A 27,428-nucleotide genomic window follows, 5' to 3' on the forward strand; every position below is an offset into this window, starting at 1 on the left:
ATAGGAGTGTAGCACACAGCCCAGGCACGCTGTGTATAGGAGTGTAGCGCAGAGCCCAGGCACGCTGTGTATAGGAGTGTAGCGCAGAGCCCAGGCACGCTGTGTATAGGAGTGTAGCGCAGAGCCCAGGCACGCTGTGTATAGGAGTGTAGCACACAGCCCAGGCACGCTGTGTATAGGAGTGTAGCACACAGCCCAGGCACGCTGTGTATAGGAGTGTAGCGCAGAGCCCAGGCACGCTGTGTATAGGAGTGTAGCGCAGAACCCAGGCACGCTGTGTATAGGAGTGTAGCGCAGAGCCCAGGCACGCTGTGTATAGGAGTGTAGCGCAGAACCCAGGCACGCTGTGTATAGGAGTGTAGCGCAGAGCCCAGGCACGCTGTGTATAGGAGTGTAGCGCAGAGCCCAGGCACGCTGTGTATAGGAGTGTAGCGCAGAGCCCAGGCACGCTGTGTATAGGAGTGTAGCACACAGCCCAGGCACGCTGTGTATAGGAGTGTAGCACACAGCCCAGGCACGCTGTGTATAGGAGTGTAGCGCAGAGCCCAGGCACGCTGTGTATAGGAGTGTAGCGCAGAGCCCAGGCACGCTGTGTATAGGAGTGTAGCGCAGAACCCAGGCACGCTGTGTATAGGAGTGTAGCGCAGAGCCCAGGCACGCTGTGTATAGGAGTGTAGCGCAGAACCCAGGCACGCTGTGTATAGGAGTGTAGCGCAGAGCCCAGGCACGCTGTGTATAGGAGTGTAGCGCAGAGCCCAGGCACGCTGTGTATAGGAGTGTAGCGCAGAGCCCAGGCACGCTGTGTATAGGAGTGTAGCGCAGAGCCCAGGCACGCTGTGTATAGGAGTGTAGCGCAGAACCCAGGCACGCTGTGTATAGGAGTGTAGCGCAGAGCCCAGGCACGCTGTGTATAGGAGTGTAACGCAGAGCCCAGGCACGCTGTGTATAGGAGTGTAGCGCAGAACCCAGGCACGCTGTGTATAGGAGTGTAGCGCAGAGCCCAGGCACGCTGTGTATAGGAGTGTAGCGCAGAGCCCAGGCACGCTGTGTATAGGAGTGTAGCGCAGAGCCCAGGCACGCTGTGTATAGGAGTGTAGCGCAGAGCCCAGGCACGCTGTGTATAGGAGTGTAGCGCAGAGCCCAGGCACGCTGTGTATAGGAGTGTAGCGCAGAGCCCAGGCACGCTGTGTATAGGAGTGTAGCGCAGAGCCCAGGAACACTGTGTACAGGGATATGGCGCAAAACCCAGATACACTGCGTACAGGAACGCAGCACAGAACCTAGACTCATCTCACTCTGGAATTCAGTGTGAACCTATACACACTCCCCAGAGAAATGCAATGTTGGTTGTAGAACACTGTAATGTAAGTATTTTTCTACACACTGGACACACGGCAATAAACATATACAAAGTCTTTAACCCCTTCGTGACAAAGGCTGATTTTACTTTTTGTACCCTTCGTGACAATGGCTGTTTTATCGTTTCTGCGGTGTTTGTGTTTAGCTGTAATTTTCTCTTAACCCATTTACTAAACCCACACAAGTTATATATTGTTTTTTTCAGGACAAGAAGGGCTTTCTTCAGACACCAAAATTTTTTTCATATGATGTAATTTCCTATAATAAAAATAATAAAATATGACGAAAAATTGAAAAAAACACATTTTCTCACTTTTATTTGAAAAATCTTTTATTCATCATAAAAAACTACTGAAAAAACCTGCTAAATAGATTCTACTATTTGTCCCGAGTTTAGAAATACCCAATGTTTTTATGCTTTCTTCTACACGTTATGGGGCAATAAGTACAAGTAGCGTTTTGCTAATTCAAAACCATTTTTCTCTGAATCTGGTAATTCTGTCTCTATGTGGTATTTGGGGCATCTTTGAAGCCAGCAAATTAAATTTACCCCACCAAACCATATATTTTTGAAAACTAGACACCCCAGGGTATTTTAGATGCTGATAGTTTAACCCTTTCCATGCACTAATCCTACCACCAACCCTTGTCAAAGTTTGGGATAGTAATTGTTTTTGGTGTTTTTTTCACATACTTTGTACTTCAGGTGTGAAATTACAGCTCCTGGTATATGTTGCGGTCACACAACACCCAGATATGTGTCCAGCAACATCTCCTGAGTACATTGATACCCCACATGCATGGGTTTGTCAGATTGTTTGGGGGCAAAAGGGCCACATTTGGAACATGAGCAATTCAAATTCAGTAGGAATTTTACATCTGGGTAAAGAAAAATGCTTGTACCCAACTATCAGTAGGGACAGGTTACAAGAAAGCCTGGCCTATCTCCAAGAAGGGATTTGATCTAGCACCTTAAGTGGTCCCTCATGCCACGGAATGGACACAGGGGTCACTTGACAGTGCAAATAAAAACGCTTAAAAATGGTGGAGCAAATAAAAGCTAAAAAACAGTAAATGTAACAAAAAATTAAAAAAAAATACAAAAATGGAGCAGGAACAAAAAAAAAATTAAAAATGGGAAACTGTGTGATACAGCTTGAAGCAGTCACCGACACAGAGTGCAGGTTTTCCAGGGCAATCTGGACAGTAAAATGTGGTGTCCTTTCTTTGCCCCCTGCTGTAGCATACCCTGCATCTCTTTTGGGGATTCTGCTTCTTTGCTGTAGGGGGGATTTTAAAAATAAAATGGGTAGCCCCAATTCTGTTGGTTCCCATCACTACTTGGGGACCAGGTGCATCACGGTACAAGATACCTGAAATTACTTCGAGCTGAAACTGCAAAAAAGACAGCTTCAGCCCAGTGTCTGCTTTTTTGTGCAGCAAAAAAGCGTTATAGGTTGCAATTTGCATTAGATAAATTGCAACCTTCTTGTACCAGGCCTTTGTCTTCCTCATAATGAGGTAGGGCTGTAGGAGTTGATCTGACAGATCAACTCCACCCATGTGCTTGTTATAGGCCCTGATGCACACTGGCTTTGTAGTGACCCCAGCTCTGCCACGGACAGAAACCTCCACGGTTCTCTCATCGTGGATGGTGCTCAGCATGCACACCTCTTTTCTGTCCTTGAACTTCAATGCCAAAAGCTCCTCTTGGCGTAGAGCTGAGGTCTCCCCCTTTCCTAGCCGGGTTCGTACCAGGCGTTGTGGGAAACCCAAGCGGTTCTTTTTTATAGAACCGCAAGCTACCGTATCGAAACAATACAGCAGCTTGAACAAAGGGACGCTTGTATAGAAGTTATCTACATACAAGTGGTAGCCTTTGTTCATAAGGGGGAATATTAGGTCCCAAACAATCTTGGCACTGGTGCCCAGATGATCTGGGCAACCTGGAGGGTCAAGGTAGCTATCCTTACCCTCGTATACCCGGAAGGCATGAGTATATCCTGTCTCGCTCTCGCAGAGCTTATACACCTTCACTCCATACCTGGAGCGCTTGGAAGGAATATACTGCTTGAATCCCAACCTTCCTTTATATTTCATTAGGGATTCATCCACGCAGATATTCTTTCCAGGTGTATAAACCTCTGGAAACCTGGCAGCGAGATGGGTAATCAGGGGGCGGATTTTGTACAGCCTATCAAACTGGGGGTCCTCCTTAGGGGGGCACAGGCTGTTGTCGCTAAAATGCATGAAACGAAGAATCATTTCATACCTTTGCCTAGTTATAGTTTGGGCAAAAATGGGGGTACTAAAGATGGGGCTGGTGCTCCAGTAGGAGCGGATGGAGGGCTTTTTTATAATGCCCATTAACATTGTGAGTGCCCAGAATTTAAGAAATTCTGGCACGTCAATGGGAGTCCATGGCTGTTTTGCCCAAAAAGAATTAGGGCTAGCAGCACGGTGCTGCTGGGCATAAATGTTTGTTTGTGTGACAATGTCTCCCAAGACATCGTCTCCCAAAAAAACCTGCACAAATTGCAGTGGAGTGAATCCTGTAACATCAATATTGATGCCAGGAATTCCAGAAAAAGGAGGGATAGCTGGCTTGTACCTATTAGGCGCTACCCATGCCTCTGGTGCACTGCCACGACTACGTGTGGTAGGCGTCCTAACAGCCACAGATACATCACTAGATGTATCTGTGAACTGACCAACGTCAAAATCTGACGCTGTATCGGTGGCCTCAGAATCTGTGGCCAAAAAGGCATACGCCTCCTCAGCCGTATACCGCTGCATGGTAAGAATTGCAGCAAAAATAGTGGGGAAGGAAAGGGTTAATGGCTATAATAAAAAATAAAAAAAAAACTAAAAAAAGTAAAAAAACATGTAAAAAAAAAACAAAACCCAAAAACAATTGCCACTATGCAAGATCACTGTTTATGCAGTGATCAATGGCAATGAAGGGGTTAATATTATATGGGTGGCTCTTATAAGAGCCTTTGGATCAATATATATATATTTTTATTAGGGAATACCTGAAATACCAGAACACACCGATCTGTCTCTCTCCCTCACTAGAAGCAAGTGAAGGAGGGGGGCAGATCCAATACTGATCAAAGGCAATGTTTAGAAAACATTGCCTTTGATTTATCAAATCATGATCACTCTTATGAGTGATCTGACCACTAGGGGTGTTATTCACTGGATGTCCATGACATCCAGCAACACCCCCCCGATGATGTCAGCAGGCTCCGCCCCCCGGCTTGATGGGCGCCGCCATCTTGAAACACCGCGTGTGTTTCGAAGACACCGGCACCGGGAAGGTAAGTTGAGCATTTAGGAAGCGATCGCGAGTCGCTTCCTTTGCTAAACAGGTGTTGCAAAGATGCCTCGATACTGAGGCATCTTAGCAACACCAGCTAAGCAAAGGAAGCGACTCGCGATCGCTTCCTAAACCCGTTTTTCGGCGGGCGCCGCCATGTTTGAAAGACATGCAGTCTTTCAAACATGTTTTTTTTTTGCTCCTAGGAGCGATCGGGGGGGGGCGGGAATGTTTTTTTTTGGTGTTGCTCAATGCCTCGATGTCGAGGCATTAGAGCAACACCGTTTGAGTGAAAAAAATCGATCACGGATCGATTTTTTCACCCGTTTAAAGACGTGCCGGTCCTGGCACGTCAATTGTCATAATCGTCACGATTTTCAGTGACGTGCCCGGACCGGCAATTGTCACGAAGGGGTTAAAAAGTAGCTTATGTCTATTCTAACACTCACTTTTCAGTAGCTTTGGTTGAGTTTTTCTCCTCTCCTCTGGCAAATGGCCCTTCTGATGACTCCTTCATGATGGTGAACAGCATCCTTGCATCCAGTTTTTCATCTGGTCTTTCCAAGAGTTTCAGGACAGAGGCATGAAGGCGAAAGTATACCTGCAGGAAACATCACACTTGTCTGTCAACATTTGCACAAGTCACTGTAAAACTATGCTAAATTACAAACCTGAATTACAGAACTATACTGAATTACAAACCTGAATTACAGAACTATACTGAATTACAAACCTGAATTACAGAACTATACTGAATTACAAACCTGAATTACAGAACTATACTGAATTACAAACCTGAATTACAGAAATATACTGAACTAAAAAACTATGCTAAATTACAAAGAGTTGGAGGAGTGTTATAAGCGCATCTAATCAAAACGTATCTCTGCTTCATAGGAGTGGATGTCTACTAATGTCTTACGTTTTTCCTTTTTATTCAAATATTGTTGCAGAGTTAATATTTATCTATTTCCTTACTTTTCTGTTTCTTATATATGATGTAACTTTTTCATTTAATGTAGTATTTACCACACCATGTAACTAGTATTGCACTAAACAGCATAACCCATTGTTGACCTAAGTTTGCATTGTAGATGAAAACACTTATTGCAATCACAACATAGAGACCATCGCCAATCTGGACAAAATCATTCTGCACCTTATGCTAGCTATCACACCATTCCCACCACCCATACTGTGCTTTTACCTCTAAGGCCTCCATAGCTAGCTCTGGGGGGTTGTGATAATGGATCTTCTTAGGGTAACGTGCAGCTTCCTCGTGAAGGTAATGTCCCGCTTGCTTGTAGTGCTGTAGGTAAACCTCCGGGGCAAGTTTCTGCTTCTCAGCGATCTTCCCCAACATATAGTGAATCAGCCATTCCTCTTCATCTCCTTCTCCTTCACATCGGGATGCTGACATGAAACACTGTTTTGCCGTTTCCAACATCGTGTCCCGGCGTTCCTTCAACTACCAAAGGTCCAAGAATAACCATAATTAAATGTTGAAAAGACAATAAATAGAGCCGTATTGGTCCACGAAATAATGTAATCTTTTAATTAAAGATGATTTAAAAAAAAAGAGTTATGTAAACCCTCTGGCAGGAAAGCTGTTGGCTCTTCCCTGGTTGGGGATATGCGCACTAGGTAGAGATAAGAAATATAAGACAACTTAACCTTTCATACAAATTAAGGTCTAACTCAGAGGACAGAAACAATCAACTTCTGTATGGCAACATGGAGCCTGACCACCAATCAAACTAAACTGAAACCTCTCCCTGCAGCGCCCCTAGAGGCAGAAATGCATATTGCGCTTATTTGAGAATCGTATTCCTCAGTATTTGTATACTGTATTGTAATCCAGGATTTGCTTGTCTTCAGGTGAGAGAACTTGCAATGATTTAAGACTTTACGTAAAGTCTCAAAAGTCTTTATGTTATATAGTTTGAATACCATGTCATAAACATACTATTTATCATTGTAAAAGAACATATTCTACATACCATATTTTTTCGCCATTTTTCTGGGTTTTTTTCACAGGCCTATTCATCTCTATGGTAAGTGAAATCCCCAGTGTTGAGCATAATATGTAAATTAGAGTGTTGTGTCCAACACTGGGGATTTCACTTACCATAGTTTATTACCCGTTTGCTTAAATACATTGTGGAACATGTTTAAGGTGTAGCACTGTCACTTGTTAATATCATTACTTTCAGAATTGGTTCATTGGTATAAAACCATGCAATTTATTATTATATATTAATATATCATGCAGTTACATGTTCCCCAGTGGGTCCCTCTGTATGAATCACTGTATGTTTGATTTGCAAGGAATGGTATGTGTTGAATACAACAGAAATACAAAGAAAAATCATTAGCATCCTGTACAGCCTGGAAAATATTAATTGGATAAATAATCTACATCACAGGCAATTAAAAAAATGGACAGTATTGTAAAATTGTATCTCTCACCCCAATAAAACTATATTCAATTTGATACACAATAATATTTACTTAAGACCATACCAATAAACTAAAAAAATAAAACATTTGAATCCTACTAATGTAACACCAGTTAAACTATATACTTGCCACTCAGAAAATAAGGATGTATTGTGGTTTGGGATTGTAGAAATACAGAAATGCAGTACCAGCTCGCCCGTGATACAAGCCGTAATCTATTGAAATCTCACCTGTACCACTCCATCTGGATTCAGGTCTTTGAACCACTGCTTGAGCTGGCGGGATGCGAACGAGTGTAGTGTATAGGACATGGTGCCATACTCTATCCACAGGGACAGGTTGGAGCTGTCAATCTCTAGCGCACGCTTAAAGCAATTGAGAACAGGGGTGGCGTGTTTCCAGATGGGACCGTCGTTTTTCAGTTCATTGGAGTTGAGTTTGTCCTGGATGCGGCTTGCTCGTGCCAGGGCCATGCCGGCCCAGGAGTCAAACCTGAAGAACACAGAAGTGGGCAAGAAAAAGGCAAATCTGTTTTGGGCAAAGTCTATAAACAAGAGAGCAAAATACTGCGGATGCAGCCAACAGGTGAAATTTAGCAGATGACAGTCGTCAAACTACTCTGAGAAGAACTGTATGCATCACAAACCTGTTTGGACAAATGCAGATATCATGCATGTAAAATTTTATAGCCTTCGACTGCTCCTTGTTCTTAAAGTGATAATCGGCTAACAGGTAATACAGTTCAATTAGAACTTCTGGAGACTCCTCTGCTCCTTCAGGAAGTAGCGGTACCTGAAATAAATCAAAGGGATACTGTTGACACAGTAATATCTGTGGTTCCCATGTTGTTTTGTCGAGTTACATTTTAACATTCAGCCACATGGTAGGTCAAATGGTTGAATGGATCTAAAGTCTGTGGTAATTAAAATTTGTTCCATGTATTTAATTGCATTTTACCCTTCTTAAATAAAATCATGACCATAAAAAGTGTTTTTTCTTCTTATACCTTGTTGCTTGTGCCTTCAATATATGCAGACACAGTTTCCATACTCAGTTTGGGCTTGTCTGAGTTTGGCACGATAGTTGCCATTTTCTTCAGTAGGTTTGCCAGGTCTGCAGACACAGTGCTCGTTTTGTAGCTGTCAAATTCGGGAAGCGTCTTTGGCTTGAAGTAATCAAACATGATGACCGCATCATCCCACAGCAGCTCCACCTGTACACAAATACAAGGCCATCAACATCAGGCACTCATATAGGCATTAGCCTACTTTCAATGCATGAAATTCAATAACCACATTTTAGCATGGCTAAAACGGACAATGGGGTTTAAGGGTCATTTTCTTCTTAATCCTATAGGCATTTGCACAGTCAGCAACCATAAACTATATAGTTCTCAGCTGTAGTCACCTGTGGGGCAGAATGCTCCTCAAGGTAGCGAGCTTTACTTTTCTTGCTAGGAAAGCCATACAGGCAATAAAAACACTGTTCCAGTGCCGTTTCTAGTTCCTCCTTGTATGGATGTGTATCATCTTTGGTGGATGCAGCCAACTCCTTCTGAAGGACACGCACCTACAAAAAAGTAGTCCAGAGAGCAAACATAAGATTTACATTGTGCCGAAGTTAGTTGCGTCTTGGGGTCAGAAAGTCTCCTAAACTACAATACAACGTCACCTACATCACCACAATTTGTTTGGAATGGTTTCAAGAAAAAAGCCTCTACTCTCATCCAAAAACAAACTCAGCTGTCTTCAGTTTGCCAGACACTACTGGAACTTCAAATAGGTTCGGGTTCTATGGTCAGATGAAACCAGAATACAGCTTTTTGCCACCAAACACCAGAGGTGGGTTCGGTGCACAGAGATGTAGCCATATGGAAATGTACCTTTTGCCCAAGGTTAAATATGGTGGTGGCTCTTTAATGTTTTGGGGATGTTTTTTTGCCAGAGGACCTGGACATTTTGTTAGGATACATGGCATCATGGACTCTACAAAATATCAACAGATATTAAATTAACACCTGATTGCCTCTGCCAGAAAACTCAAAATGGGCCGTGGTTGAATCTTCCAACAGGACAATGATCCAAAACAACACAAAAATGGTTTACTGACCACGATATTAAGGTCCTACCATGGTCATCCCAGTCCCCTGTCCTGAACCCCGTAGGAAACCTGTGAGGTGAGCTGAGGACGAGAGGCCACCAGCATTGACCTTGAAATTTGAAGGACCTAAAGAGATTCTGTATGGAGGAATGGTCTCAGATTACTTGGCAGGTATTCTCCTCATCAGGCATTATAGGAGAAGACTCAGAGCTGTAATCTTGGCAAAGGGAGTAGCCCAAAGTATTGACTAAAAGGGTGCCAATAATTGTGCCACACATATATTTAACATTTTATTTTTGTGTGTTGTGTTTGCTATTGTTTGATATTTATGAGAGCAGTGTATTTTTTGAACACAAGATCAAAGGGTTAAACAATAACGACATTTTTTAAAGCCTTCTTTGCTCATATTTACCAAGAGTGCCAATTAGTGGAGGACACTGTATGCTAAGCAATATAATTTGCCTATTTCAGAGTACAAGATGCACATAAAAGCAGCAGAGTGTGACAAGGGCTTAAGTACCTAGTCGTGACTGGACTTGATTTAACTGTAATTATGTCATTCCAGTGCATCGATCCTATAGATATAATGCGCTTCACAAAGCACCGATCATAATACTGTTATAGTTAGGTTTTACCTATGCTCCAGTCTTTTGGACAACCAGTTTTATACCGAAGTATAAGAGACATATTTCAATGTCACTTACGGAATTAATAGAGTTTTCACTATAAAGTGATTTTAAGCACAATAACAAACAATTTAACAATAGTCAATCTGGTCATCAAACTTTGTGCCACCATCAAGGTTTATGCAGAACATCCAATGAGGTCTTTTTACAACAAAGCGAGCCCGCAGGAGTTTTGGACACTTCAACTCAATGATATCATTATATATTATAAAGAGTCAATCCCAGTTATTTTCAGTAATGAGTATAGCTGTTTTTAAAAAACACTTAAGTAACAAACACAAGATATCAGCAACAGACATGGATGGCACATTTCACACCTCCAGGGCCATTACAGTATGGATAGTAAGAAGAGATACATGAACATGGAACAAGGCGCCAACAGGGGAGCGAAAAAGAAAACATTCTCAGGACATAACTTGTGGAGGGTCTTGGTGGCTCGTAACTACATAAACAAAACAGAAGCCCAGAGTAAAGGTGTTCTACAATGTACGGACAAAGAAACCTAAAAAGGGAGGGATGCAGACACCTGAGGAACACAAATTGACACGAAGGAAACAACATATAAGCAAAGTGAGCTGTTAATCCACAAAACATGCTTCAAATATCATCTCCAGCCACCTAAAACTGAGAATGGGCAGGACACGAAGTACAGGATCAATATGTACAAACATAACCAAATAACGGAAACAGCGGAATGAGAGTAGGGGCCAACTGACTTAACCATTCATCTAAAAAAAGCTTTCAGAGGGTCATACAGTCCCTCTATAAGATCAATGGACACAGATGACCCAAAATTTGGCAATAGGGGGACAAAGTAATAAGCAGTGATCTAGGCCAACTTTGTGATAATTGCATTTATTGCACAAAAATGGTGCCATCAGATTTCAATTTAGAATTCAGCAGCTTGGAGGTACTATACACTCTCTGCAGCAGCCTGTCAAGAGTTTGTTAATTTGTGAGTGAAAGTAAATAAAAGGGATTCAGGAGTTAGAGAAGCAGAATGTGGAAGGGAGAAAGCCTTTTGAGTGAGTTGAGTAGTCAATAGACTAGATATGTACAACTTGCCTGACTGGGAAGGATGCAAACAAATCTCTAGAATGTAATCTAAAGTGGATTGATATTGTGTAGTTTAGGTTAAAAAAAATTTAGTTTTGCATATATGACCAGATGTATGACTGGGGTAGAGGAGTTTCTTTTGTGAAACTGGAAAGGGCTACATCCCTCCTGAAGAGGAGTTGAACAGATTTGATAAAGTAGATACCCCTATACTGCCAGACCCCAAACATTCAGCCAGACTTAAGACATTGAAATCTGGCATTTTTGGCGAACAGATGGAAAAGGGAGAATTTGTAATAGTCAAATAGTGATAGACGTGCTGCATGGCACGTCAACACTGTATGTCCCGTGCAATGTGAATATGAAGTCCCATTGCAGGAAGAAAATTAGATCCTTCGCCAATCAGTGAAGAGATTTGTCTGATATATTTAATCCTTAGCAAAGTGCGGCACGCAGGCAAACATTTGAGATTTTTTAATATCATTGGACCAGGTAGGCTTTATTCCAGGAAGAGACCTGTGCACGATACAGGGCCAATTCAGCACTTGCTGCAGGGGAAGCTCACTTGGGTTTCCCATTCATAATGCATAGTGAAATGTTTAGTTCTCCTGCAAACTCCCTGTTAAGTCAGTAGACTCCAGTTTGTCATTATGCAGAGATGGAAACATAAAGAAAACTCACTAAGAACTTGAGGAGGGCTCCGTCTGAGTTACAACACCAGGATCTCCTCCCCAGGTACTCATGTGCGGCATTCAGGAGCATGAGCGAAGATGGCAGCATTTGGCTATCCGAATCTGCAGCAAAAAGAGGGCAAATACACAGAAACTGACGGACACAGAACCTTCTGTATAAACAAACACTGGCAATTAAAGACATCACACATTACCTTCCTTATTGTCAGTGTGACGATGCTGCTTGTGCAAGGAAATGAAAGTTTCCTCTTCATACTTGATGACTCTGTGGAGGATTATCCAGGGCAGCACAGATGATACAGAAGGTTCCTTGGAGTCCTCTTGAACAGCCATGCTGCAATCTATTACCTATACACAGCATTAAGCAGAATAATTGTCTCAGTTGACCAAGCAAAGTATTACAGCATCACAATAGAATGTCATATCTGAAGCTCCCTACACTTATATGTGCACCTCTTGCTACATTATGTTAAATAGAGATTAAAGAAACAAGTGTTTCCCCTTAGAGCACATATCACATTCCTTCTATAGTGAACAGATAACTTAATATCATGCTTGTTTCTTTCCCATCACAAAGTCAAGCTTTTAAATCCATATTCACAGCATCTAGATTGTAAGTTTGTGGGCAAGGCACTTTTTACCTAATGTTTTACCAGGTTTGTCTTAATCTGTCACTTCTGTTTTTTGTCATACCCTTTGAATATGTATTGTGAGAAGTGCTGTGTAAAATATTGGAGCTACATAAATAAAATATAACAATGATAATTGAATAAAAGAGTATCAGCAGTCAAAAAAGCAGGATATGTTCCAAAAACATCACAAACTCACATGCATCTTTCTTTTTTTAGGAAGATCCCTCCACAGCAGTATACACTTGGGAAGAAGTTGGCATTGAAACATAAGCACCAACTTGCCAGATACTACAGTCAACTGTCGAAGTATGTATCATCTAATAGAATTTCTTCTAGCATTGTGTGATTCTGCAGACCAGACACAAACAGGGCAACCGGTCCATTACCTGGATGAGGTTGTTGCACAGGCGGATGAGGCGTGGTGTCAGCGCCAACTCCTGCAGGGCGCTGCTGTCAGATGACAAGCACAGATCAATTCCAACTAGTAGTTGCGTTGCCGTGGTAACCCATTCCTCCTTGGCCGTTGAGGACGTCGTTATTTGTTGGATGGCTTCATTTAGTGCAACCTCTGAGCCCTCAAAGCACTGTTTGAAGTCTGACAGCTTCAGTAAGGAATCCTGTAAACATGGAAAGCTTAGGTCACATTACAAAACATCAGCAATTAATGGCTGTTTCTTCTGAGCAAACACAGAAGTCATTACAGTAAAAGACATAGAGGCCGGTGTTTTTAATGGGATAAACGTCAATCTGAAAACAGGGTGAGATTACTTTCAAACCATAACCTGCCAAAAGAGCTTACCTGCAAGAGCATTAGTTGTGCTGGCCTCTCAGGGGTAGACGTCACGAAGTTCAGGTGCTTGGCTTGGCTACATCCGCTCAGGCATAATGTTGGGCGTAGAAGACGCACTACTGAGGAGAAGTCCCCGATTTCATGCAATCTTTGGATTTCCTCCAGTGACTGGCATCTCTCAAGGGACTTCAAACTGTTCTCAATCTAGCAGCAAACAATACACCAACTCTTACACAAAACTTACACTAGCAGTGGCTTAAAACAGCCATCAGAACCATGCACATTAAGAATAATAGAGAAGTAAGAACAAGTAATGTAAAAACAAACAAACAAAAAAAGAAACACAAGCTAATTATAGTTGTGATCAAGTTTCCATACCCTTGGAGAAAGAGAATTGTACAATTTTTAAAGAAAACATGAATAAGCAGGCAAAACACATTTTATTTCTTGTGATTCATATTCAACTATAGGTTATAACAGAATGGCACAATCACAAAACAAAACATGGCAACAAAGACAAAAATGGAAAGACCCCTGTTCAAAGGTCTGCAGACCCTTAATTCATAATACAGTGTATTGCCCCCTTTAGCATCAATGACAGCGTGCAGTCTTTTGTAATAGTTGTATATGAGGCCCCAAATTCTCGCAGGTGTTATAGCTGCCCATTCGTAATGCCTCCAGGTCATGCAACGTCTTTGGTCATCTTGCATGAACCGCAAGTTTGACATCTCCCCAGAGTGCCTCGATGATGTTTCTGCTGTAACCACTGGAGGGTCAACTTGGCCTTGCGCTTAGAGTCATTGTCGTGACAGTATGTTCTGATGTTGCATTCATCTTGCCATAAATTTTCACAAGATTCCCTGTGCCTTTAGAGCTCCCACATCCCCAAAACATCAGTGAGCCACCACCATGCTTCACAGTGTGGACGGTATTCTATTCACTATAGGCCTTGTTGACCCCCCTCCAAACATAGAGCTTATGGTTCTGACCAGAAGACTATTTTGGTCTCCTCACACCAAATTACAGTGTGCCAGAAGCTGTGAGGTGCGTCAAGGTGTTGTCGGGAATATTGTTACCGGGCTTTTTTGTGGCATTGGTGCAGTAAAGGCTTCTTTCTGGCAATTCGAATATGAATCATTAAACATACACTATTCATCATATCATCCACAACAAGCACTTGCACTTTACCAACATTCACACTGGAACATTGAAGAAGCTTTCTTGTGGAATCCAGCAAAGCCACCTCAGGAACTTCATCAAGGGATTGGCTCCGATCCAGGACAACAAACCAGACGAGCTTGATATCTTTCAACTAAATGTGAGTGCATTACCTTATAGCACACATACTGATTGTAAAGGTATTACCCTATCAGATATTTCTTGTCTTCCATACACGTGGAGCCAAGGAATCTACACATATACCGAGGAGTGGTTTGATATATGCGCTTAAGATCCATCCACATTGTGAGTGCATTTATTGAAGCTTTGTGCCAGAGTTTCAATTTGTTTACCGTATCACACTATTTTTTCTTTTCTTTTTTCTTTTTTTCACATTTGTGTACGAGCTATTCGCGATCGTGTGTTTTTAAGCGCCCCTAGACAGAAGTCAAATTTGTATTGGCAATTCGACCCTGCAGCTCATTTGTGTTCAAGTATTGTGTATCGTATTCTGCTCCTTGAAACAACCACACTTGTGGGTTTCTCTTTGTATCTGAAACAATTCTTCTGGCAGTTGTGGCTCAGACCTTTCTTGGTCTACCTGACCTTGGTTTGGTATCAAAAGATCCCTGAATTTTCCACTTCTTAATAAGAGATTGAACAGTACTGACTGGCGTTTTCAAGGCTTTGGATATCTTTTTAAATCCTTTTCCATCTTCCATAAAGCTCCGTTACTTTGTTACGCAGGTCTTTTGACAGTTCTTTTGAGGCCCCCATGGCTCAGTATCTAGCCTGCTCAGTGCATGCATGGGTGAGCTAACAAACTCATTGACTATTTATACATAGAAACTAATTGCAAATTAGCCTTTAATTGCCATTTTAACCTGTCCGTAACAAGGCTAAACATTTAAGGGTATGTAAACTTTTGAACAGGGCCATTTGGGCGATATCTGTTATCATTATGTTTCCCCTATATGTTCACTATGTCAGTCTCCAGGAGAAGGTAAAATCCTTTTGCCCCTACCATGGAGGATTGGAGGCTTTTTGCTCGGTAATTAAAAGATCTAGTAGTGAGACAGACTGGATGAAAGCCCATTAAACGTGAGCTTGATGCGAGCTCCAAAGTCTTCGTAAATGTCTTTTGAATGGTAAATCTGTTACTATTGTGTTTCATTTATATTTGGGAACACTGAGCAGACAGCTCAACATCCAGAAGCACTGACATACTGTTTAGCCAGAGCTCAAAAAAAGTTCTGTTTATACTGGGAAAAAAGGGAAAACTTGATTTAATATTGCCTTGATTATGTGCTGTCTTGTTCCATGGAAAATCACTACATCAATGTTAGTAAGACGTAACTTGGAGTGTTAGTTAACAGGACAAGGGGCAGCCGAGAAACTTGAACACAATAGTCTGACCCAGAGAAATATAAAGAATGCATCATGCAGGACTGCATTTAAACCATTGCTGTCCTGCATGGCACATTTTAGGAGTGTGTGTGTGTGTGTGTGTATGCTCATTAGACACAACTACCTCATAGAAACAAATGACGAAAGGCACAGAGCTGTGTAACATCAGGTGCTGACAGCTTGTAATACAGTAAACGTTTGTGTGTATTTATGTGGGCATTACTAAAGCGTTGTTCCCGTTCATTTCAGTAATGAGGGCTTTGAAAATGCTCTTTTGTAAAGGGATTGTACATCAGTTTGTTGTTTATTCTAAATGCAGTACATTATTTTAAAAGGCAGCATTTTTGGGGAAACTAATGGTAATGTTAATTTATACTGTATAAAGAAATGTGCACACAACTGGATTTCTTAGTTTAACAACACACACGCACAAGTAGGTTTTACCTCTTCTACAGACACTACAGAATCCAGCTGCAGGTTGGGTAGCTGAATAACCATTGCTTCTTCACTCTCCAAGTTGGTATTTGTAGCTTCTGAACTTTGTAGTAGTTCAGTGCAGATATCAAAATTTTCTAGGGCCTGCTCCATGTCACCCTGACAAAGTCCAACATCATGTTAGTGATAAATCTTGAGCATAGCACACACAATACCTGCTAAAAACATTGCCTTAAATGAGGGACTGACCTGTAAAGCCAAGAAACGTGCTTTAAGCCAATACACACACACAGCATAATTCAGCCAACCCTCTGGGAACAGGTCACGCTGAGATGCCGCAAAACCCATGAGCATCAAGTCATCCAAAAAGTGGGTTCCTGGAAAGTCGGGTCCAAAGCAGTCGGAAGTAATTCCTGCGGGGCACTTTCTGGGAGATACTGCAGATGCAGCAAGACACATATTGATGTCACAAATTTACCAGAGTATCAGAACTCAAAAGAAAATGGTGTAACAGTGAAAATATAGGGCATCAAGCCACAGAAATCTCTCTTGTACCAATACCTGTAGGGTTTTTCATTTTAGTTAAAAGCCATTGGTCCAGCTGCAGCTCCATGCAGGTTAGGCTCATGACCATCATATCCTATAAGATAAGAATGAAACATTTATAATGATAACCAACAAGAACATTACTTTAATTGCTAAATTGAATGATGATAATTAACATTTTTCCCCCCAATATTCTTTTGTTTATTATATCAGTATATCTATTGATCTATTCCAATATATCCGACTATAACCCCACTATACTTGCTACGGTATTACTACACTGTGTAACATTACCCGTATATGCTGGTTTTTGCTGTCCCTCAACAACGGGTTGGGTAGGCCACTGCTGTGCTTCCTCCAGCTGGCATGTATACTGAGTACCACATCTGTCAGTCCAGGGGGCCACTTCACCAGGAACTTCTGAGCAATAACTTTGAGATACCTCATCATGAGCTCCAGAATGCCCCCATTTTCCATATTATCCAGAAGAAATTGATGCACATCATTCTTTTCTGTAAAGACAAGACATAGATGGCTCAGAGGACATGGAAGAAGTCAAGAGATTGGGCACATGCACAAAATAAATGGTTTGTAGGTATCACTACAATACGCTTTCATTTTAATAGGAAATGAAAGTTTTCCACAACATACTTAAAAAAAAAAGTCTGCAGAGCTGCTTGCCTCACTTTTTTCATGTAGCATGTTGCGCAACCGCTCCACTTCCAAGTCAAAAAACAAACACAAAAAATGCTGACCTGACTCCATAAAAGTGGCCGAGTTGAAAGACATCATGTGATCCCCGCCAGTGGATAAACTTTCTGGCTTCATGTCAGAGAGCGCATCAAAGCTGGTGAATGGATCTTCTTCTTCCTCGGAGTCTGGTTTACGGAGCCTTGGGATAAACAGAGGAGACATGTGACTTAATATTAGTCAGAATAAGATTTTCTTGTGGAGGGAAATAGGTCAGTGAACACAAAAAGACATTTCTCATGTTTGGACAGAACAACAAATAAACCTAGTTTTTATCCAAAGCAGCGTGTTTTACGTCTGCAGAACATTAAAACGAAGTAATTTTAATTTCCAATCTGAATGAGATAAAAATATGATGAATGACTGAGCAGACAATGCTTTCTATCAGGTCACCTTCACATTTCACCTGCCACCATTCTAAACAGTGAAAGGGTGCATTCATTAAACCAGTAAGGAGACATCAAGTGAGAGATAAGCACAATTTTTCTCTTGATAACACTGCATTAGTCTACCAGAAAACATATGCTTATATTTTCAATATAAAACAGTGGAGTTTCTTACTTGACTGTATGGGCAGTAAGGGCCAGATATCGTCAATGGATCACAGTTGTCAGCCGTGTTTACAGTCTTAAAGCTAAACAAACTTTATTCAAAAACACCAGTTCAGCTACCCAGCTGACACTTTGACAGCAGCGCAATCTGAACCTAGTACTGAACCTAACCACAACTTACCTGTGCTATTACCACACTAGCTGGATCATATAAAAGGTGTGAGGCTTGGCAGAAAGGCAGCAGATCTTTCAATTTAATCTCAGGCATTGTTATGACATGCTCTTTTAATTTGTCCTATATATATATATATATATATATATATATATATATATATATATATATATATATATAACAAAACTAGAATGACAAACAATGCTTTGCACAAGTACTCTATGGCAACATTAACCCCTTAAAACAGGCTGTTTTAATTGTTATATCCTTCGTGATCATGGCTCTTTTAACATTCTGCAGGGTTTGTGTTTTTGTCTCTCTCATTTAGTGTACCTACAAAAATTATATACTTTTTGTTAGGACAAAAAGTGCTTTCTTTAGATACTATTATTTTGATCATGTCATTTAATGTACTATAAAAAAATTACAATATGGTGAAAAATGTAAGGGGAAAAAAAAAACACTTTTTCTGACTTTTATTTGAAAACTATTTTAGCCATCTGCAAAAGCTAATGGGAAAAACCTGCTAAATAAATTGTAATATTTGTACTGAGATTAGAAATACCGAGTGTTTTTACATGGGATTGTTTTACAATTTATAGGGCAATAAGTACAAGTAACGTGTTATTTTAGAACCATTTTTTTCACATGGGGTTATCCTGCGCTTAGGTCCTATTTGGGACATCTTTGAAGCCGGTCAATTCAATTTATACCATCAAACCATACAACTAGACAGCTCAGTGTATTTCAAATGCTGGTATTTTAACAGTCCATGCACTAATTCTACCACCACACATTCAACTTCAGGTGTGAATTTATAGCTCCTGGTTTATGTCACTGCCAAACAACGCCCCGATATGCGAAATCACACAGCATCCATAATTTTTTTTTTGGTGTTGCTGAATGCCTCGATATCGATACAAACAAAATTTTGTACTACAATTAGTTTATAAATCATACAACAAACAAAAAAGAACTGTTTGTTCTGTACCTGGATGGCAAAAACTTCTGCAGCAACTCTTGGAAATCAATTCTCTCCTCTTTTTTGCACTTGGTGTTTCGGACACGAGCAGAGCGTCTCTTGGCTGTCTCTCCTGCATCCTCTGTTGTCCTTTTCCTTTTTACACCCTTCTTTGTTTTGTCACCAGTAGATGTATCTATAGGGTAAACAAGTGCAGAAAATTGTGGGAATCATGTTATACATATGGTTCTCTTTCTTTGTTCCCCAAAAATAAATGTTCGGCACAAGGTGCAAAAGGTGAATTTTTTGCAGCTCACAGGTAATACAAATATCTGCTCCAGCTTACATCTGGACATTACATACATATATTGAAAAGTCTGGTGTAGTGAATACTTCTATACCCAGTTCATTAACAGAAATGTACAAAGAACAAGAGGTCACCCTCTGAGACTGGAAGAGCGGAGATTTCATAGACGACAAAGGAAGGGATTCTTTACAGCAAGAACAATAAAAGGTATGGAATTCACTGCCAAGGGAGGTGGTGTTATCAAATACATTAGATGCCTTCAAAAAAAAGTCTGGATATTTTTTTAGAAAAGCATGACATACAGGGCTATAAATAGAATTAATATTTTAAAGCTTCTTGATCCAAGGAGAAACCCGATTGCCTTTTGGAGTCAAGAAGGATTTTTTCCCCCTGATGGCAGAATCGAAGTAGCTTAATTAGGGTTTTTTTTGCCTTCTTTTGGATCAAGAGTAGGACGGTTAGGCAGAAGGGTTGAACTTGATGGACTTAGGTCTTTTTTTCAACCTTATGTACTATGTCTATGTAACCCTGCAATTATGCATAGTTGCATATATATTGTATACTAACACATTATCACAAAGACTACAATGTGTTAGGAGAATTGACAACAAATGAAAACTAAAACAGCTATGTACAAACAAATATTCACCCACCCAGCATAGCTGATGAATCAAGGATACCACTCGAGGACACATTGGTGTTGACCGAGGGAAAAGTAGGAGGTGGGTCCACCACTGACACCACAGAAGTTGTAGGAGTTGAAAGAATAGGAGTTTCTGTGTTGGGGTTAGCAGGAGATGAAGCTGGGAGCATTTGGAGGTGCTCAGTTGGTTCTCTATAGTCGGTAAGGTCAATCCTCTTTCCCAAGCTGGGTCGAGGGGGTTCACATGTTGTTAGGTGTCTGTACATGGACAACAGACTTTCACCAAGACATTTCCACCTGGAGACATAACATTGGCAGAAAAAAAAAATCAAAAGTGTGCATTTTCTCAGTATCCACCAAAATCATGCTTTTTCCCCAAACTATAACCTACGTCAAGAATGGGAGAGGCTGTACCAACTTCAAGTCAGGTTCCTCCTTTCGAACATTCAGAGCCTGCCTTTTTCTCCGCAGATCTAATGCTTCCTCCAGAATTTTGCTTTCTTCTCTTTCACTAACATCCACCTCATGAATGGACATGTCACTGAATGGTAGAAATAGCATACCAGATAGATATCAAAAAAATTGTTAATCAGAACATTATACCTGTTTTATAACGTGAATAAAAAAATATCCTAATAATATTTTTCTTATTTTAACCAATACTTTCTGTGTGACTCTCACCATTTGAGAAACATGCGAAATGAGTCCCTTCTAAGGCATGGCTGCTCCTTAAAAATGTTTTCCTTTAATACCAGGCCTTTACTGTAGCGACAGTCCTTCTCCAAAGCCTTACAGATAAAGTACAGACAGGCTGCAAAATGATAAGCACAAAGATGATTGCTCAATAGGAAAATGGTCATTAAAATGAACAATACTATGTATATTAATTTGTCAGCCATAGAAAGTGTTTAGGTGCACAGATAATTCACTGTTCTGTAACGTCATCTAATAATTACATTTGCTCCTCTTCAATCACTAGCATGATCAGCCTAAAATCATCAACTCATTGCTCAGGAAAGTCATATTATAAAATGTACTACTATGAAAACCTATCCTTTAGTTACATCAAGTGCTGCTCAGAGCACCCACAACAATGTTCTGCTCAGTCATGTTGCGTTCTGCTATATTGTTTAAAAGCAAAGCTGTATTGCTACCAAAATATTTCTAGACATGCACATGAAGCACTTACTAGAATAATCATAAAGCGTGTACAGTACAGTGATTAAGTTATCAAGGCAAGGCCAGTGGTCGGGGTTACACTGAAGGCCCTCCTCAAATGCATGCCGCGCCAGCGGGATGCGCACTAGCCGTAATGCAAGGCATCCAATCTTGTACCACAGGTTAACATCAGTGGAGTCTAGCATAACAGCCTGTCAAAAAAGAATAATAATAATAAAATACAATATCAAAATTGGGGAAGCAAAACAAGAACACATTATCAGTATCCTTTAATGTTTTCTGTGCTGTAACATAACACACTACAAAAGAAATTGAAAAGACAAACAAAAATAATATACTCAATCAACAACTAAGATCACTGCCTATACATTGTGAGAGTTTTGTTTATTGTGAATGGCATGCATTGAGCACCTCTAAATTAAATTCCATGGCAGTCTCTAGATCGCCTCGTTGGGAAGCAAGTTGTGCTAAGTTTTTATAAGTGGAATATTTCAGCATGAGGCCAGGATGTTTCAACCCTTCCTTTTCATCACTTGAAGGAACTGCCTGAAATAGAAGAAAAGGGAAAATAAAAAAACTTCTTGAGAAATGCACAAAGAAAAAATTTAAATATTATATCAACACATAACAACAATGCTCAAATTGGTGCCTGAAGTTCAAAATCCTTTGCAGGGAAGAATTCTCCCAAGGTTTACAAACAGGATGATTTATTTCCAAAGGGGAGCCATTTCATGAGACTGTCCCACTGACACCCACTTAGATAACATGAAGCGTACAAAAACACTCACCACTCTAATGGTTAAAAATTAACAGCTTTTCTTTCTTCATTTAATAGGTTACCTGGAACTTATGATCCTCTTGGTTTCATTCTGCAGTCTGATATATTCATCATATTCATTTTAATGTAAAGTGTAAAAGTGATCCCAAAAACAATAATCTAGGGAGCTTGCTGCTAGTGCAAGATCACATGATGACCCATCTCCCGGGTAGTGACAGAAGAGCCATATAATATGGTGGATCACTCTCCTTTCACTATATTTAACTTTAAGTTCAAACTCCATATTACGCAGTGGACATTACACTTTTCTTTATGCTGTGAAGCCATAAGTATGAGATTCTAACAATTACAACAAAAACTTAAATTTTACTGACTTTACACAATATTCAGTCAGTAGTTTCACTAATGTTCACTCTCCCCCTATGAAGTTCATAAGATATGGAGCAACGTGCAGGAGCCAAGATCAGCATTATTCATTACTATCAGAAAAAAACAAATGTTCACCAAAAACTGTTTAACCCCTTCGTGACAAAGGCTGATTTTACTTTTTGTACCCTTCGTGACAATGGCCTTTTTAACATTTCTGCGCTGCTTGTGTTTAGCTGTAATTTTCTTCTTTCCCGTTTACTGAACCCACACACATTAGATAGGACAAGAAGGGCTTTCTTTAGATGACATTGTTTTGATTGTATCATATTATTTACTACTAAAAAAAGTATAAAATATGGTGAAAAATTTAGAAAAAAATGACTGTTTCTAACTTTTAGTTGAAAAATCTTTTACTCATCTATAAAAGGTAATGAAAAAACCTGCTAAATAGATTCTACTATTTGTCCTGAGTTTAGAAATACCCAATGTTTTTATGTTTTTTTGCTTTTTTCTACACATTATGGGGCAATAAGTACAGGTAGCGTTTTGCTATTTCAAAGCCATTTTTTCCAAATCTGGTAATTCTTCCCCCCATGTGCCATTTCGGGTATCTTTGAACCCGGCCAATGCAATTTACCCCATCAAATCATATATTTTTGAAAACTAGACAGCCCAGGGTATTCCAAATGCTAGTATTTTAACTATTTCCATGCACCATATCTACCACCAGTTTTTGTCAAACTTTGTGGTAGTCATTTTTTTGCATTTGTTTTGTCACACACATTTTACTTCAGGTATGAATTAAAAGGTTCTCGTTTATGTCACTATCACAAAACACCCCAATATGTGTTCAGCAACATCTCCTGAGTACAGCGATACCTCACATGAATGATTTTGCCTGGCTGTTTGGGGGCAAAAGGGCCACATTTGGGGCATGCGCATTTTTCAATGTTGAACTTTGAAAAAAAGGTCGAGGCATTCAGCAACGTTTTTTGGGTGCAGAAAGCGAAAACAGATCGCTTTCTGCACCTGTTTAAAGACGTGCCGGTCCTGGCACGTCAATTGTCGTAAAGCACATGCTTTTCCGTGTCGTGCCAGGACCGGCAATTGTCGTTAAGGGGTTAATTTCCTTAAACTCACTTCTTGCAGGAGTCGGGTCTCAAGCAGCTGATGGTATGCTCTGGAAGATTCGTCATTGCAGTCAAGCTTCTGTAGATCCAAAGCCTTATGGTAAAGTGCGAATGCCTCAGCTTCCTACAAAGCATGAATGGAGAATGGTGAGGTCCATGAAAGCTAGTCAACAAGCACAAATGTTATAACTGCACATTAACCCAAAAATGCTACTGTTCTTAATACATCAAGGAGTCACAACACATTGGCCAGCTCCTAAAATATTCCCAAGGTGTAATCTTATTATTATTAACCTCTGGGTATCTATAATGCAAACATACTGTACAGTAAAATATGGCCGAGAGGGAATAGAGAGAATACAAAATTACGTCTCACCTGAGCCTCCTTTGTTTGTGTTTTATGACTTTTGAAAGTCTCCTCATGTTCTCCTTCCACAGTTAAGGCTGCGTTTAAAGCTGCAATTCGAATCTAGTAGGAAAGAACAGACATCAGCATTATTCAATACACTATAGATTAAGCCCATCTGGTTCCATTAGTCTTAAACTTTTTTTTTTTTTTTTTACCATGGTTGGTTTATTTTGAGGTTTCTGCCATACCAGTTGAGGATCTCCAAGCTGAAATGATGAAGATGAAGAGTTTAGGTTACTATGTGAAAACACTAATATTTAGCCATTTTTGTTTACATCAATGTGTATATGACTGCAAAAAATCATTCAAAGGTAGGATACTGTGCAATACAGAGGTCACGTACCTAAGTTTCATAACCTTCCTTCCGCTTGCCCATATCTGGAAAAGTTCTATAAAAATGTATTCTATTCAAGGAATTTTCTATTAATGCAGAGTTTTCTAGAACAGAATAACTAATATTCGCTGCCATTTTTCCTATTAGTTTAAAGATAATAGGGGAAGATACAGAAATAAGAACCCAAGGCACGACACTGTTAGATTGAATGCCCAGTTGTACACAAAAATCCAACACCACACATTACTAGTGGATGCTTATATGAATGAAAAGAGGTAAAATCTTTTTTTTTCAGGTTTATGCGTAAAATATGACATGTACACCTGTTCCATTACAGACATAAAAACAGCTTAAACGTAAGGAAGTTCATCTGTACGCTAATATGCTTAGAGTTGGTACATCAACCATTTTATCTGGACCTTTCAGACATATACATGAATGACTGGCAGTACATTCAGTGTATATCCTCACAAAAGGGAATCATATGATTAGTGGGCATTTCCTGCAGTATTTCCTCCAGGAGCTGTGGCCAATGAAACTGCATACATCTGTCACTGCATTGCATGAAGGGTGCTTCCCAGCCAACTGTAATCTGTCACCAAGGTCACTTAGTAACTACCACAAGATAAATAATAAGATGGGGGCTAGGCCTCAACTGCACACGAGAGAGTCCTTCAGGTAGTTTAACTCTCCTTTAATTAGAATGAATGAGACTGGTCTCCCTGCTCGGCCTGCGGAAACCCTACTGCATTGTCCCCTCCTCTTTATAGGACCTCACGGCCCGGTTAAACTAGTAAAAACCCGAAGATGCTGTATGAACTAGAAGTGAAATGGCAAATTACCGGGAAGAGACGGCAGAACTCACGTACGGTCACCACGGCAACCGCCTCCTGCACTTATTCTTAAAGGACCATCAGAACAGACTAGTAAGGCTGCAGACGGTAGGCTGCGATCACAAACGAACCCGAACCAATTAGAAGTGACGTCTTTAGCGGTTCAGCCAGTATAAATTGGCGCTCGCAGTCGCAGCCAGGTTTGTACACCCGGAAGTGGCTTTGTGAGGAAGGGAAATATTGGCACAAGTGTTTAGTCATCCGATTGCGGGAGGTTGATTACAGTCAGTTGTGCGAATAGTTCCCATTAGGTAAAAATGCAACCTGAAAATATACAGTTTGATTTGTTTTCTGCAAGTTGTTCTATTTCACAGTGTGATATGGTTGGGGTGCAGAGGTGAATTCACAGATCCTGGAGGTGACCCTTCCTTAAACTTAGGGTGAAAAATATTGTTTCCAGTGGTTCGCGAAGCAGGTTGTTTAATTGATCACTAGTTGAGTGAAATCTTTTCGAAACACTGTTTACTGCCATACTTCCCAATATTTTAAAGGAAATAGAGAGGCACTTCTGTTTTTAGAGGGTAAGGATCTATCTTAGGAGAGTCAGGCAACTGACTGGGGTGTCTGGACCAGAGTGGTACCAGCAGTTACCATAGAAAATGCTTCTAATGTGCAGAAGTCCCACATGGGTGCACTGGAAGCCTTCCTGACGTGTGTCTGTGTCTACATAGACATGTCTAGATGTATAGGAAAAAAATCATGGTGTGCTCATGTTGAGGGTGACAAAGGGTCCTCTTGCCTGAGGTTCTATTTGGTCAAGGACCAGCCCTGTATGAGGAGGAAGCTTTAAGTGTACTCCAAAGCCTGTACGGGATCCGAACAGCGAGTGGCAAAACAAAGGCAGATGAGTAAGCGCCGGATCAAGGCACAAATCGATTAAGCCTTTACTTGTTTTGCTGCTCGCTGTTCTGATCCTGTATGGGCCTCAGATTACACTGTTGGGTCAGTTGTGAAAGTATAATAAACCTTCACAGGGACAAGTGTCTGGCACAAGTCATCTTTTTGGACCACAACAAAGCATCTTCCTAAAGCGCCTCTGATGGACCACCATCAGCTTCCTAATAAGACCACAAGGTGAGCCTGTCTCCTCCTGTCGCCTCTCCTCCCACCAGTAGTGGTAGCCCATTGTATTTTGCATTGTACAACTTATGTGGTTTCATGTCCTGTTTGGAAAAAGATTGCTATATTGTATTTACAATTTATAAACCTTGTTGGTTTCTATATGTATTTTTGTGACCTGTAATGCTATGCAGAACATGCCAAAATGAGCCTAGAAGATCAGCAAATTGGGAAGAAAAGGGTGGAGGGGTTTGTGTCCCAAAGAGGGGACAGTTTTGAAACGTCTTTATTTTCCCAGCAGCGGACTGGTGGCATCTGTCGGTCAATAAATTCTCCAGAGATTGGTTTGGGATTAAGCAAAGCCAGGGCCTATGTTTTGTAATTGACAGTGTAGCCAGTTAAGATTGTAACAAGGCTTCCTCAGGTGTATGAAGATTAAAGAAAGATGTAACTAAGGATATCATTAGAGCTATTGCATGGCCGCTGCAGCTAATGTACAGATAAAGTGCACTAGTTACCTTTCATTGGTTCTCTGCCTTCAGCCACCTGTGTGTGCGCTCTCAGTGTTATAGGGAAAGCTTTGAACTGTGACTTTATTGGTGAAAGGTAATCCAGTGGAGAACAGCAATCCTTTTATGTATATATCTTCCAGCTAATCATGACATTGTTTCAGCTGATGATACTACTACAGCTAACTCAAAGTTCTTTCTTTTCTTCAAGGCTGATAGGAAAATGAGAGGTGCGCTGGCAATTCCCATTTTTATGGTTAAACTTTCCATTTCCCTTAATTTAACAATGATCTTCCAGTTGGGGTTTCAAAATGGATAGTAATAGGTTCAGCTTGTAGCAATCATGTTTAAGCATAGGCACACTCACAAGTTGATTGTGATGCAAGCATTAGTTAATACATTTAAATTACAATACTCTAATAGTGCTAATCACTCAACAGCCTAAAACAGCCTCAGAGCACAACTTAATCTAAGATAACAACCTTCAATCTGTACAGATGTTCTAAGGTTTCCAATAACTAGGTGGACAGGTGTTGCAGGTTTCAAGTAATGGCTTTTACTACAGATTACACAGGACTACAGAATATGTTGACCAAATGCAGTTTTTCCTAAAAGCAGCATGGAATGTGCAGACTGAGGAAACATCATCCATAAATATGATCCCCTGTTATCGACAAAAAGCGAAATCCTTTGCTGGGAGTAATGCCTTCTGGATGATCTGTGGTCTTCTTCAAGGAGCTC

At 40.7% G+C, this 27,428-nt stretch overlaps 1 protein-coding gene and 1 non-coding gene across 2 annotated transcripts in view; both read right to left on the reverse strand.

Moving 5' to 3' along the window:
• The window catches only part of CABIN1 (calcineurin binding protein 1), a 68,636-nt gene extending 42,890 nt beyond the window's left edge, over positions 1 to 25,746 (reverse strand). The window contains exons 1-24 of the mRNA XM_089489483.1: positions 25,711 to 25,746; positions 23,860 to 23,952; positions 23,494 to 23,607; positions 21,618 to 21,752; positions 21,217 to 21,397; positions 20,709 to 20,838; positions 20,419 to 20,568; positions 20,038 to 20,324; positions 19,108 to 19,273; positions 17,399 to 17,535; positions 16,938 to 17,155; positions 16,659 to 16,737; positions 16,347 to 16,534; positions 16,107 to 16,256; positions 13,107 to 13,301; positions 12,694 to 12,924; positions 11,870 to 12,023; positions 11,665 to 11,777; positions 8,549 to 8,710; positions 8,148 to 8,354; positions 7,788 to 7,933; positions 7,372 to 7,633; positions 5,889 to 6,149; positions 5,131 to 5,282 (exon numbers count right to left, since the gene is read on the reverse strand). Of these exons, the coding sequence (XP_089345609.1) occupies positions 5,131 to 5,282; positions 5,889 to 6,149; positions 7,372 to 7,633; positions 7,788 to 7,933; positions 8,148 to 8,354; positions 8,549 to 8,710; positions 11,665 to 11,777; positions 11,870 to 12,023; positions 12,694 to 12,924; positions 13,107 to 13,301; positions 16,107 to 16,256; positions 16,347 to 16,534; positions 16,659 to 16,737; positions 16,938 to 17,155; positions 17,399 to 17,535; positions 19,108 to 19,273; positions 20,038 to 20,324; positions 20,419 to 20,568; positions 20,709 to 20,838; positions 21,217 to 21,397; positions 21,618 to 21,752; positions 23,494 to 23,607; positions 23,860 to 23,952; positions 25,711 to 25,746 (3,947 nt within the window). The remainder of the gene's footprint in view (positions 1 to 5,130; positions 5,283 to 5,888; positions 6,150 to 7,371; positions 7,634 to 7,787; positions 7,934 to 8,147; positions 8,355 to 8,548; positions 8,711 to 11,664; positions 11,778 to 11,869; positions 12,024 to 12,693; positions 12,925 to 13,106; positions 13,302 to 16,106; positions 16,257 to 16,346; positions 16,535 to 16,658; positions 16,738 to 16,937; positions 17,156 to 17,398; positions 17,536 to 19,107; positions 19,274 to 20,037; positions 20,325 to 20,418; positions 20,569 to 20,708; positions 20,839 to 21,216; positions 21,398 to 21,617; positions 21,753 to 23,493; positions 23,608 to 23,859; positions 23,953 to 25,710) is intronic.
• On the reverse strand, positions 2,255 to 2,384 carry LOC149290315 (small nucleolar RNA SNORA35). Its single transcript, XR_016277257.1, has one exon. It is a non-coding gene; the product is annotated as a small nucleolar RNA SNORA35 (small nucleolar RNA).
• Positions 25,747 to 27,428: the final 1,682 nt, after the last annotated feature.

This window comes from Sceloporus occidentalis, unplaced genomic scaffold (assembly GCF_023333645.1).
Source record: "Sceloporus occidentalis isolate IW3139 unplaced genomic scaffold, rSceOcc1.0.p SCAF_40, whole genome shotgun sequence".
Taxonomy (NCBI): Eukaryota; Metazoa; Chordata; class Lepidosauria; order Squamata; family Phrynosomatidae; genus Sceloporus; species Sceloporus occidentalis.